Source organism: Oncorhynchus tshawytscha, linkage group LG29 (assembly GCF_018296145.1).
Source record: "Oncorhynchus tshawytscha isolate Ot180627B linkage group LG29, Otsh_v2.0, whole genome shotgun sequence".
In the NCBI taxonomy this organism is placed as follows: Eukaryota; Metazoa; Chordata; class Actinopteri; order Salmoniformes; family Salmonidae; genus Oncorhynchus; species Oncorhynchus tshawytscha.
In genome coordinates, this window is record NC_056457.1 from 17,786,090 (window position 1) to 17,799,372 (window position 13,283).

The 13,283-nt window shown below is 45.7% G+C and overlaps 1 protein-coding gene across 10 annotated transcripts in view; it reads left to right on the forward strand.

Annotated features, from left to right (window-relative positions):
- The window catches only part of LOC112227828 (microtubule-associated protein 4), a 146,815-nt gene extending 133,918 nt beyond the window's left edge, over positions 1 to 12,897 (forward strand). For 9 of the 10 annotated variants that reach the window (XM_024392753.2, XM_024392756.2, XM_042308519.1 and 6 more), the window contains 2 exons: positions 8,661 to 8,838; positions 9,134 to 12,897. In XM_024392753.2, the coding sequence (XP_024248521.2) occupies positions 8,661 to 8,838; positions 9,134 to 9,141 (186 nt within the window). In that variant the 3' untranslated portion in view covers positions 9,142 to 12,897. The remainder of the gene's footprint in view (positions 1 to 8,660; positions 8,839 to 9,133) is intronic. The other variant, XM_024392750.2, reaches the window with a different exon arrangement.
- The last annotated feature ends 386 nt before the right edge of the window (positions 12,898 to 13,283 follow it).

The following is a 13,283-nucleotide window of genomic DNA, read 5'->3' on the forward strand; positions in this document are numbered from 1 at the left end:
TCCCCAGCTATACAGACGGCCTCCCCAACACACCATATATCCAACCCATCTTCCCCAGCTATACAGACGGCCTCCCCAACACACCATATCTCCTGAAACATCTTCCCCAGCTATACAGACGGCCTCCCCAACACACCATATCTCCTGAAACATCTTCCCCAGCTATACAGACGGCCTCCCCAACACACCATATCTCCTGAAACATCTTCCCTAGCTATACAGACGGCCTCCCCAACACACCATATCTCATGAAACATCGCCATTTTCATAGAACCCACCCTAAGGCGCACAGAGACCATCCCATTAAATAATAGTAAAGGGTCTGTTATCCCCCCACCTTTGACCCTGTTCCTCTTTGTTAGCCAAATAACTAACTTTGCCTGAGCAAACAGAACATTCAACAACACACATTTGGCCTTTTCCTTGTTCAAATACCTCTACCCCATTATAAACATCCTGACAGTAAACTCCACTTCCAACCTCAGACAGACATTCCAACAGAGACATTAATTGTATTAACTTGGTGCACACAGAAAACACATGATGCACAGTTTCACTCATGACACAGAAAGGACACCCCTGTCCGACTCCTGGGTCGACCCGTGCCAACCAGCTGTTAGTGGCCATGGCTCCATGTAGAACCCTCCACTGGAGATCCCCTGACCTCTTTGGCACTGGGGACCCACCATACTCTCCGCCCCACATACCCCCTGCCACTGATGTGCCTTCACACTGTTGGGCTCCTAATGTTCCTTACCTTAATGCAGAGGTTGTAGAGGGCTTTACCTTCCACCCCCTCAAACTCCCCCAGGCTCAGAGTGTTAAAGTCCAACAAGTCCTCCATACCCCCTTGCCAGTCCCCAGTCTCTGCCATCACCTGCAGTGGGGGAAACATTGGTGGTCCCTCCCCCTTTCACTGCTCAAACACCCACTTTACCGGCTCAGATAGTGCCTCCAGGACCTCCCCCAGGAATCTCTCTCGCAGCCTAAGAGGTGTTAGTAAACCTGTTTGTTATGCCAGGACTTCCAGGGTTTTCCACCCCTCCTCCCCCAGCAGCCGCAGGTCACCCAGCCTTAGTAAACCCGCTGCCATCAGTCGCTTCTGCAGGGTGGCCGATTGAACTGATCTCAAAAGGAGGGCTGGATTGTTGAAGATAAGCTCCTCCCACAGCCCAGGCTCCACACCTCCTTCTCGTGTGGGCCTTAGCAGCTGCCAGGCCCTCAGCACTGCAGAGTAAAAATCAGAGAGACCTGCTGTACTCAGCCTCTCCAGCCTCATGAGGAACAGCTGCCGGTCCAACCCTAATCCACCAGCTCTCCTCAGCAGCAGCAGCCGACATCAGTATGGTACAGCAGTCTCTGCGCCGCCTTTAGTCGGGAATGCAGGCACCCTGCTCTCCAGTTCCACCAGGCCCTGTCCTCCTTTGTGGATGGACATGTACAACACTGCCCTCAGCCAGTGATGGCCTGAACAGAAAAAATCCGCCAGCTTGTGTTGCAGGTCTGCGAGCACAGGGAGGATGCCGCCAGGTTGTTGATTATCAACACCCTCCTTCTATATGACACTTGAGACAGGAGCCACCTCCACCTGGCCAATCTTGACATCTCCCAGTTCACCACCTCTCCAAGCCCAGGTACACCCCCAAAATGTTAAGCCTTTACAACCCCCTCCTCCCTCCATGCCCCACATAAGAGCTTTGCTCTTGCCCCAGTTCACCTTAGCTGACGAAGCTCCCTCGTACACCTAGTCTCTAGTGCCTGCATATCCTGCCCATCCCTGACCGTCACAGAAATGTTATCTGCATATGCCGACACTGCTATGCCTGTCCATCACACTCCCTGCAGTCTCCTGCGTAGGAGGCCCAAAAAAAGGCTCAATGGCTAGTGTATTTAAATGCCGCGATAGAGGTCATCCTTGTCTAATGCCCCGCCTCACCAAGACTGGTCTACTGAGCCCCCCTCCGAACTTGACAATATGTGACGCCCCAGCATACAACATCTTCACACAAGCCAAAACCTTTCCCCAAACCCAAACACAGACATCACATTGAACAGATACTCATGGTCCACTCTACCAAAAGCCTTCTCTTGATCTAGAGACCAGTCCAAATTTCATCTTAGAAACTCTCGACAAGTCCAACATGTTCCTGATTAAGAAGAAGTTGTCAGTGATTGAGCATCCCGGTACACAATATGTCAGGTCCTTGTATACTATAGAGTCCAGATGGGAATTCACTCTGTTAGCGAGGACCTTGGCAAATATCTTGTAGTCCGCACAGAGCAATGCTACAGGCCTTTTTTGGGGGGCAGGAGAGTCAGAGCCACAGCAGGACATCGGCAACTCTCCTACCACCACGCGAAAGAAGTCCAGTCCAATTATTCCCCAGAATTGGGAGTCCATAGACCCCGGTGGACATCTGGGTTATGGTCTCTGCCAGTTCATTGGACAACAGGGGAATGTCCATCTCATCCCTCTGTGCCAGAGCTTAGGGAGTTCTGCAAACAAAACCTGAACACGTATAGGATCACACGGTTGTGCCCTATACAACTCAGTAGAAAACTCCACAGTCCACTCCGGCATCTCCCCCACCACAGAGGTCACCCGCTCGGCCGACAGCCGCAGACAATCCAAACCAAAGAAGGAGAAGCTGGGAGCATCCATCTCCTTGAGCATGGAGAACTTAGCTCTTAGAAGTGCTCCCTTTGCTTTAACCTGGAAAAAACTGCCCAGGTCTCTAAGTAATTCAGCCAAATTAACCTGGGGGCCTACATTGCCTTGCCCCACCAGCTCTACCTCCTCATCACTGATACTACGCTTGAGTTCCTCCAATACTCTCCGAGCCTGAGAATGAGAGAACTGTATACTGTTGACAGAAAAGACACATTTGGACTTTTCCCACATCCCACCATTGACTCAGAGATACCCCTCTCTTCGCTGCCCCCACCTTTCTCAAAAAGTCTGGAAAACTGAGCAAAAAGTGGCATCTTTTTAAGATCTTTACATTAAACTTCTACTAGGATGCCTGCCGAGGCCCTGATGAAGTAGACAGCCGGTTATGTGGCGATCTGAAAAACCCACCGGGAGAATGGTAGCGCCCAGCAGCCTATTCCTCTGGTTCCTGGACATGTAAAACCGATCTAGTCAGGCTGCACTCACCCTAGCCCCAAAGACCTTCACCCATGTAAAGTGTCTTGTGTTGGGACGTCTAGTTCTCCAAACATCCACTACATCAAACTGATTTAAGATGTCCCCCCCTCCTCTCCCTTGTAACTATTCCCCAGGGCGTTGCTGTAAACGAGAATATGTTCTCAGTCAACTTACCTGGTAAAATAAGGGTAAAATAAATAAAAACACCCGCACTGAGCCTGAATGAGGCTCCTCCTCATTTCTATCTTTGGTAAAAATCCATTGTACAGTTCCAGTCCCCGCCTACCACCAGCATCTCCTGAGACGCTACCTGTGAGTTTCTTAGACACCCAAACAGATGCCCCCTCTCTCGCCCTGTGTTAGGCGCATACACAGGTATAAGGGCAAAACTCATGTTGTTAATTTCTGCTTTAACAACAAGCAGCCTACCCCTGCACACCTCCTTTGAGGAGCACATTTTTACAGACAGATCCAGTGCAAAAAGGACTTCCACCCCTGCACTAAGATTTGTCCCATGTCTCAACACACTTGCCCCTTTCCACCAGAGCTCCAAATTGACTTGATTCACCACATCACTATGTGTCTCCAGCAGAAACAACACCTGTACTTTTTTGGTTTCACATATTCACCCGACAGACTCCTCTTACCTGCATCTCTGGCACCAATTAAATTAAGCGAGCCTAGCCAAAGAGTCTCCATAAAAAGTGGGAGAAAAGCCAGCAAAGAAAGAGACCAATAGCAAAGCTCAAAAAGCCCCAGTCCCAGAAAGAAACTATTCATCTAAACAGCATCTGAAGGTAGACCCTTACGCACGGTGGTTGTGACCCACTTCCTAAACCTAACACATTTCCTGAGTGAGAGGACACCATGCTCCTCGTTTTTCATAGTGTGTTTGAGGTGGGACCAAGCCATTGTTTTACAAATCACAAGTAAGTCTCAAGTCTTAGCACTCAAGTCCCAAGTCAAAACCGTCAAGTATCAAGTCAGGTCTCAAGTCTTTAACTTTGAGTTTCGAGTCCTAAACAAGTCATAATGTGCTCTTCACCAAATGTAATAGAATTTCATATTTTTAACCAGAGTAATAGTTAGTATATTACATTTACGCAAATCATGAATGCTTTTAAAAATATCTATATATTTATTACTTTCTAAATAAATTTTCTTTTTCCATGGAAACAATAGTGATCGACTATCGAGAATCGCTATGGGGCGCAGTCGGGCGATGTAGGCTTGTACACAATCGCCCAACCTTGTTTTAGGAACATCAGGCAAGATTTAGGCTACCAACTGCCTAGCCAGTTGTAGCTCAATCTGGGGTGCAATGATCACGTTCCTGCACTGACTGGCTGTGTGGAGGCTCATTGATTTAACGTTACGTTAGCCTACATGCTACACTAGTAAGGTAATAAAATATATTTCTGTCGGCTATATTAGCCGCGGCTTACCGTTCTTTGTGCAGCTTCAAATGTCAAACAAAGTTGGAAATTGTTGCTCCTCCGTCTGTAATTTTCTTCCTGCATGTTTTGCAAGTTGCAATCTGTTTTTTGTTGATACAGCATCGTCTTTATATCCAAAAATAATAATTTGGAGTATCATCTTTCCAAGGGCTCCATCTGAATTCACCCTGCCGACGTTCCTCTGCACTGCCACGCACAGCTTTTTCTCAGCTGGCACAATTTGATTGGCTGCTGTCCGATTCAAACTGTAATCCGTTAAATGAAGAGTTGATGCGCTGCACACTTTTTTTAATAGCGTCATTTTTAATATTTGGGCTTTGGGAGGGTATCAAGTCAGGTCGAGTCATAAGGCTCAAGTCCAAGTCAAGTCACGAGTCATTGGTGTTGAAGTCAAAGTGGAGTTGCAAATCATCATATTTGTCCAAGTCATATGACTCGAGTCCACACCTCTGGCGTGTTGTACTGATCTTACAAACTTTACCGGATCACAAAAAAAAGCTTCAAGATTCCTTTTTCCCTTCAGTATCATTCAGGAACCTTGACAGTTCCCTAACCTTGTACTTTGACCCCTCTGCCTGACTGACTGTCAGCTCTGGACCCATTGAGTCTGAAAAGAAAGCGACCTCCTCGTCCTTAGACTCACCCTCCTCCTCCGCATCTCCATCTCCCATCCTGACCACCTGCCCTTTCTCTCTAGCTGGCCCGCCCCCTCTCTCCCCGGCACCAGGCAAAGGTTCCTTAGTGCCTCTCCCCTCCCACCTCCTTTCTTCTCCCCCTTTTTCATTTTCCGCTTGACACCCTCCTCCACCACTCCTAGTCGCTTGCTCTTCCCCACTATACTCTCCTCATCCACTAGCATAACCTGAATAGGCCCAGCCTCATCTACACCACCCTCCATAACTTGCATAGACCCAGCCTCATCTACACCACAATCCATTACATGACTAGACCCAGCCCTATCTACACCACCATCCATAGACTGACTAGATCCAGCCTCATCTACACCACCCTCCATAACCTGCATAGACCCAGCCTCATCTACACCACCATCCATTACATGACTAGACCCAGCCCTATCTACACCACCATCCATAGACTGACTAGACCTAGCCTCATCTACACCACCATCTATAGCCTGACTAGATCCAGCCTCATCTACACCACCATCCATAGACTGACTAGATCCAGCCTCATCTACACCACCCTCCATAACCTGCATAGACCCAGCCTCATCTACACCACCATCCATTACATGACTAGACCCAGCCCTATCTACACCACCATCCATAGACTGACTAGACCTAGCCTCATCTACACCACCATCTATAGCCTGACTAGATCCAGCCTCATCTACACCACCCTCCATAACCTGCCTAGAACCAGCCTTATCTACACCACCATCCATAGCCTTACTAGACCCAGCCTCATCTACACCACCATCCATTACATGACTAGACCCAGCCTTATCTACACCACCATCCATAGCCTTACTAGACCCAGCCTCATCTACTCCACCATCTATAGCCTGACTAGATCCAGCCTCATCTACACCACCATCCATTACATGACTAGACCCAGCCTCATCTACACCACCATCCATTACATGACTAGATCCAGCCTCATCTACACCACCCTCCATTACATGACTAGACCCAGCCTCATCTACACCACCATCTATTACATGACTAGACCCAGCCTCATCTACACCACCATCCATTACATGACTAGACCCAGCCTCATCTACACCACCATCCATTACATGACTAGACCCAGCCTCATCTACACCACCATCCATTACATGACTAGACCCAGCCTCATCTACACCACCATCCATTACATGACTAGACCCAGCCTCATCTACACCACCATCCATTACATGACTAGACCCAGCCTCATCTACACCACCATCCATTACATGACTAGACCCAGCCTCATCTACACCACCATCCATTACATGACTAGACCCAGCCTCATCTACACCACCATACATGACATGACTAGAGCCAGCCTCATCTACACCACCAATTACATGACTATATCCAGCCCCATCTACACCACCATCTATAGCATGACTAGACCCACCCTCATCTACAGCACCATCTATAGCAGGACTAGACCCAGCCTCAGATGCAGCACCATCTATAGCAGAACTAGACCCAGCCTCATCTACAGCACCATCTATAGCAGGACTAGACCCAGCCTCAGCTATAGCACCATCTATAGCAGGACTAGACCCAGCCTCATCTACAGCACCATCTATAGCAGGACTAGACCCAGCCTCAGCTATAGCACCATCTATAGCAGGACTAGACCCAGCCTCATCTACAGCACCATCTATAGCAGGACTAGACCCAGCCTCAGCTACAGCACCATCTATAGCAGGACTAGACCCAGCCTCATTTACAGCACCATCTATAGCAGGACTAGACCCAGCCTCAGCTACAGCACCATCTATAGCAGGACTAGACCCAGCCTCAGCTATAGCACCATCTATAGCAGGACTAGACCCAGCCTCAGCTACAGCACCATCTATAGCAGGACTAGACCCAGCCTCAGCTATAGCACCATCTATAGCAGGACTAGACCCAGCCTCAGCTACAGCACCATCTATAGCAGGACTAGACCCAGCCTCATTTACAGCACCATCTATAGCAGGACTAGACCCAGCCTCAGCTATAGCACCATCTATAGCAGGACTAGACCCAGCCTCAGCTACAGCACCATCTATAGCAGGACTAGACCCAGCCTCAGCTATAGCACCATCTATAGCAGGACTAGACCCAGCCTCAGCTACAGCACCATCTATAGCAGGACTAGACCCAGCCTCAGCTATAGCACCATCTATAGCAGGACTAGACCCAGCCTCAGCTACAGCACCATCTATAGCAGGACTAGACCCAGCCTCAGCTACAGCACCATCTATAGCAGGACTAGACCCAGCCTCATCTACAGCACCATCTATAGCAGGACTAGACCCAGCCTCATCTACAGCACCATCTATAGCATGACCAAGGAAAGAATCAAGAAAATAAGTAAGGACAGAGCCCTCCACACAGCCTCTCAACTACAAAACACTCCCAGAGAGAGAGAGAGAGAGAGAGAGGGGCAATGCGGGGGAAAGCATAGCATTGAGTTTATCCATGTTTGTGCTCTTTTCTCACTGTGTTCATAACAACACTCAAAGAATGAAGTCCATCTTATCAGTCACATGACCAGCATCTCCATGGATGCACCGTTCATCTCCTCTGGCACTGTGAATGAATATTGATATTTCTGCATGCAGTGCATACTGTACACAGTTGATAATGAACACATACACATATTGACATGTTCTCAGTTGGTCCTCAATCACATTCTTTGGACACATACTATATGACTATTTCAGAGATGTTATAATATACCTGCACATACAGTACCTTTCAGCTTGCACCAGCAGTATACGCAACACTTGCACAATCCATGATAACATGTTTAATTTGGTGCTCTCTATGGTTTAGGTATGCACATTTCTTTTGAATGAAAATGGTGATAAAACCCAGGGTTTAATGGTGCAGGTGATGTGTAGTGTTGAAACACACACACGTTTACCAAACCATCTAGCTTCCCATGGATGTTGTTATTTATCCCTTCCCTTGTGGTCTTTTTGTGAAATAGAGACACGTGTTTTATGTACCCAGAGCTACTGGACACATAAGCCCCTGTCTAAAGATTATTATTATTATTATTATTATTCTAAAGAAATGTCAGATTAAATATAGCTGAAGAATATATTCCACATCCAAAGCTAGCTCTCATCTAATATGTTTGAGTAAATATAGCTCTTTATTTTCCACAATATTTGATACCATCAGACCACTGGTCCTGTTTTAGCTTTTATGATTTTCTACCATTTTTATTTCCAGCATTGAAGACATCCTCAGCGCCTACCATGTTTTGTTTGAGTATGCTGGTAGTTAATATCTCATCTGTCCTACTGTACACACACTGCAACCCCTTTGTCCATTCCATTTTAACCCCCCACCCAATTGACACTCTGCTACTGTATGCATTTTTAGGCTGAGGGAGCCGAGGAGACGGCAGAGGAAAATGGGGCTCCCTCCAGTGATGCCTCAGCCAAGGTGCCAGGGCAGGCAAGCAACCCCGCCCAGGAGAATGGGGTGAAGGAGGGTGCCCCCTGCGGAAGCCAGGGCATCCATGACCCCCAGGGCTTTGACTCGCGCATCCCTGAGACAAGTAAGTGTGCCGTCCAAACCGAACAGTCCCCAGCCTGTCCTCTCTCCACTAGGGCTGCGTCCCACTCCTTCCTCCTCATTCTCTCAGACTCCTATCCTTTGATGTGAGCTAATATGAGGCCTCCCAAATATGCTTTATGATTGTCTGGTCTGGAGAGGGGCCTTATGAAGGGGCAAGTTTGGATACAAAAGAAGCAGAGATGGTCTCTTATCTAAATGACTTTGAGACTTTCATATTTATTTTGTGATTTACATGCCCCTGACCACCCCATTACCTTTGACTTCTTATTTTACAGGCTTCTAATTCTTCTTTGTGCTATCCATCTACCCTCTTCATCTTAACCCCCTCAACATCTCCTATGTCCCCCACTCCTCTCTCCTTCTCTCCTCTTTCCCATTCTTTCTGTCCCATTTACACACTTCCTGCTGCAGATTGAGTCTTTCAAGCTCAACTTCCGCGAGAACGCCCGCTCTCGCACGGACCACGGCGCCGACATCATAACCTGGCCAGCCCCGGGAGACAGCCCCTCACACCCACAACGCAGCGTCTCTCTCAACGACTCCCTGACTTCTGCTGGCTACCCCCGCTGCCCCCTCCCTCCTCCCCCCGCTGGGACAGGGCGGCAACGGCACGCTAGCAGGACTCAGATCATGACCCTCAATCCCACATCCAAACACCTCACCCATGTATCATTCTCTTACTATGCCTAAACCTGCGCTTACCTACCTACCGCTGTCCTGTGTTCCCATTGGATGAGCTGACATTGTACATAAAGTAGACCAAGCTTCAAGCAGGTTGGGATAACATTGGGAGGGGAATGGAGGCTTGCCATGTTAACTGTGAAGTCTAATTCATGTTTCCTTACCTCTCCAAGAGCATAACATGGCAGTTGCAGCGTACAGTAGCAAAAATCAGTCTTATCCAGTATTACAGTACGTCCTAGTGCCGTTTTAGTGAGAGTAATCTACCAGGCATCGCCAGCCCTGAACACACCTGTTTGGTTCACATAGACACCCCCAATGGGAAACCTTCCTAGACTCACCTATGGGTTATGTACGCAGACTAATATGTGTGTAGAGCCCTTTTACTTGTGAGCATGTAGGGCTGTGGTGTGTTCCCAATAACCATTGATTAATTTACTCACTATTCACCAACCATCGACTCATTCACTCACTGCCTCACCTCCCTCCTCTCTCATATCCATGTACCCAGAGTCCAGACCCCTCTTTTTCACTGTCCAAGGGTTAAATACATTTTGTTTTTTTAAAGAGCACTCACAAAATATTAGTAAACTAGTAGACTGTACTTGAACAGTAGGCTATTTAACTCTCTTTAAACGGTGTGTTTGTGATGGTGTGTTTGATTGAATAATACTGTAACAATGAGCTGTGGCGTTCTGTTCTGTTTACTTTTACATTAGTTAATTTTCTTCGTCAGCTTAGTTTTAAGGTTTGTTCCATTGTTTTCTTCTCTTTACCAACAGGGCTCAGAAATCCTCTTGAATACACACGCATATATTTTTCTCGAAACAAAGGCACACAGTCATGGAGATGCGACTCCGTTTAGGGCGTTGAGACTGAGAAAGCATGTCAGGGGTGTGACGAGGGAGACAAAGACAGATCAAAAAAAGGGAGACAGCGAACACTGAGGCGTAGTGACGTAAAGACGTGTGCCTCTTCAGTGTGTTAAGACAACAATTTGATGTGTCAGAATAGTGCTGTCTAGGAAAACTCCAGAGGGTAATAGAATGTGAAGATGAATTATGTGAAGGAAAGTGTCTTGGAGGTTGGTGGAGCGATGTGTCTTGTACTGTACGTGCCTCCTGTCCTGCTTACCTGAAACTGGGATGGGACTCGGGCTGGAAGCTCAAGCTGATGGACCCTTGTCCCTGGAGTGACACAGACAGACAGAATGTCATAGTTGAAAATGAAACCGCATGGTGGCACTGTAGTTTGATTAGGATTTAGAATAATCGTATTTTGTGACCAGTCCTGCTTGTTGTCCCATTTCAGCTGTTTTCTGAGGGTTCTGGTAAAGTGTTATTGACAGTTATAAGAGGACTTGCTGAAGGACTTGTTGGAACATTATTAGAGGTTCTGCTGAAGGACTTGTTTTTGTCAGGCTGTTGGCAGTGGAACATTCAATGTGGCTTATTTTACTTGTAGTAATGTATCCAACAATTGCCTCCAATTGCCTTTTTAGTGCATGGCCAGGTAATATCATGCCCAGAGCAGAAAGCCTATGTGCATTATGACTTGCAGTGTTGTGGTTCAGTATATTTGTCCTTGGGGGCAAATAGTCGGTGTTGTATCTTCTTCTTTTTTTTTTTTACAGTGGGCAGGATGAAAATTGGGGGCTGTCAATTTGATTCTAAATTCTATTACAGTTTGGTATATTATATAATTCAGCTATAAGTTCGTCATGTTTTTTAAATGTGTTGAGCTCAAAATAAGGACAGTACACCAGGTACTCTTTTTGAGGAATGATTCCCCCCCTAATTCACATCAAGATGTAGACCTACTTTAATATCCTCTTAAATCAGAGATATGGAAAAAATTTAAATTTACTCCCATATTGATCCTAGGATATCCATGAAATAGTGTTTAAAAGACATTGTAATAATGTTTTTAAATTAAATTAATCACAATCTATTGAGATGTGTGGAATAGGCCTAATACCCAGAGCCAAAAAAAAGTCCATTTAAATGTTTTAAGAAAATGGTCAATACATTTTATTGTTATCAACAAGATGTTATTTTAAAATTGGAGAGGTTTGTAGATATTGATATTTGAGCGGTTTTGTAGTACAGCAGTGATTGTTGTAAGAGGAACGGCTGCTGAGGTCGATCGTAGTATCGCCTCTGGTGACACGATCCTCATCTGATAAGATAAATTTCAATATTACCCCTGATCCTGACATACCACACTCACCGGTATGTTCTCTCTGAGATTGCACACGGTTGTATATAAATAGATATTTTACTGTTTTATACACTTTCGCCACAGGAAAAAAAAAAACAATACGAAAACAACAATGATGGTAATAAGGATGTTACGTACAGCTTTTATGTTAATATGTCTTTAACAGTTTTAATGGTAAGGGGTATCATTATTGTTATTGAGCAAGTCTGCCTTTTTTCCAAGAAAAGGGCTGCTGAAGTGAAAGAATGTTATAGAGATATAATGTTCAATAGATGCAACACTTTTGTATTTATCTTGTGTTCCCATACTGACATGGTGGTTGGGTCAGTGGGGAGTGTTTGAGGGGTTATACGCATGGGAGGCATAATGAGGTCTGGTCCAGTTTGTGGATTGCTGTCTATTGAACAGTGTTTATTTCACAAATTGTAAGAGTTTTGTTAACTTTCACATAACCTTTGTCCATCCCCACAACCCCAGTCTTAAGAAATGAAAATACTCTTTATTTACAGGTAGACCTTCAGATGTGATTTTGACATTGTAGGATACAGTGACCTTCTTGCGTTGATTTGAAAACAAGATACGTGCAACATGGAAGGGATTGAAACTAATGTGTAGAATTGCACTGTATAACATGCCATTGTGGTGCAGGGCTTCCTGTTAAAGCAGGAAGTGGGATTAGAAGTCAGGTCATATCTGTCATTTAGGAATATTGTTGCCCTTGCCCTACACGCATGCACACACAGAAACACACACACACACACACTCTGTCCTGGAGTGTCATGGAGACGTCCGCGCCCTAACACACCCTTATGTAAGGCTAACAGTAGCTGTCAGGTTTGGCTTGTGTTACTTAGAGCTCTCCAGTAATGCTACAATGAGCTCCATAGATCTGCTTCTTCCGCTAGCGCACACCCAATGTGCAAGTGTACTCATAGAAAACACCTATTTAAGAGCATGCAGAAACAAATGGAATGTGTTCAGTAGACTTATGTCATTCGCAGAATTTGTCATTCGCAGAATGTGTTTTTGTTTTTCATTCATTTTGAATTGACATTTTTGGTTTGAAAGAAGTGTTTATTGTGATTAATTGTTAATTAGTGATGTGATTATTAAACATTAAAAAACAAAATGTTTAAGATATTGTGCTTGTCTTCTGATTAGTTACGTTATCCTCTCTGTCCTCTTTTAGACATAATATAAACCACATGGCCTATAAGCCAGGTAACTGCCAAAATAACTGAAACACTTGAGTAAATGAGGTACACAAAGTATACTGAACAAAAATATAAACACAACATGTAAAGTGTTGGTCCCATGTTTCATGAGCTGAAATAAAAGATCCCTGAAATGTTCCATATGAACAAAAAGCTTATTTCTCTCGTTTTGGGCACAAATTTGTTTACATCCCTGTTAGTGAGCATTTAACACTTTGCCAAGATAATCCATCCACCTGACAGGTGCGGCACATCAAGAAGCTGATTAAACAGCATGATCATTACACAGTTGCACATTGTGCTGGGGACA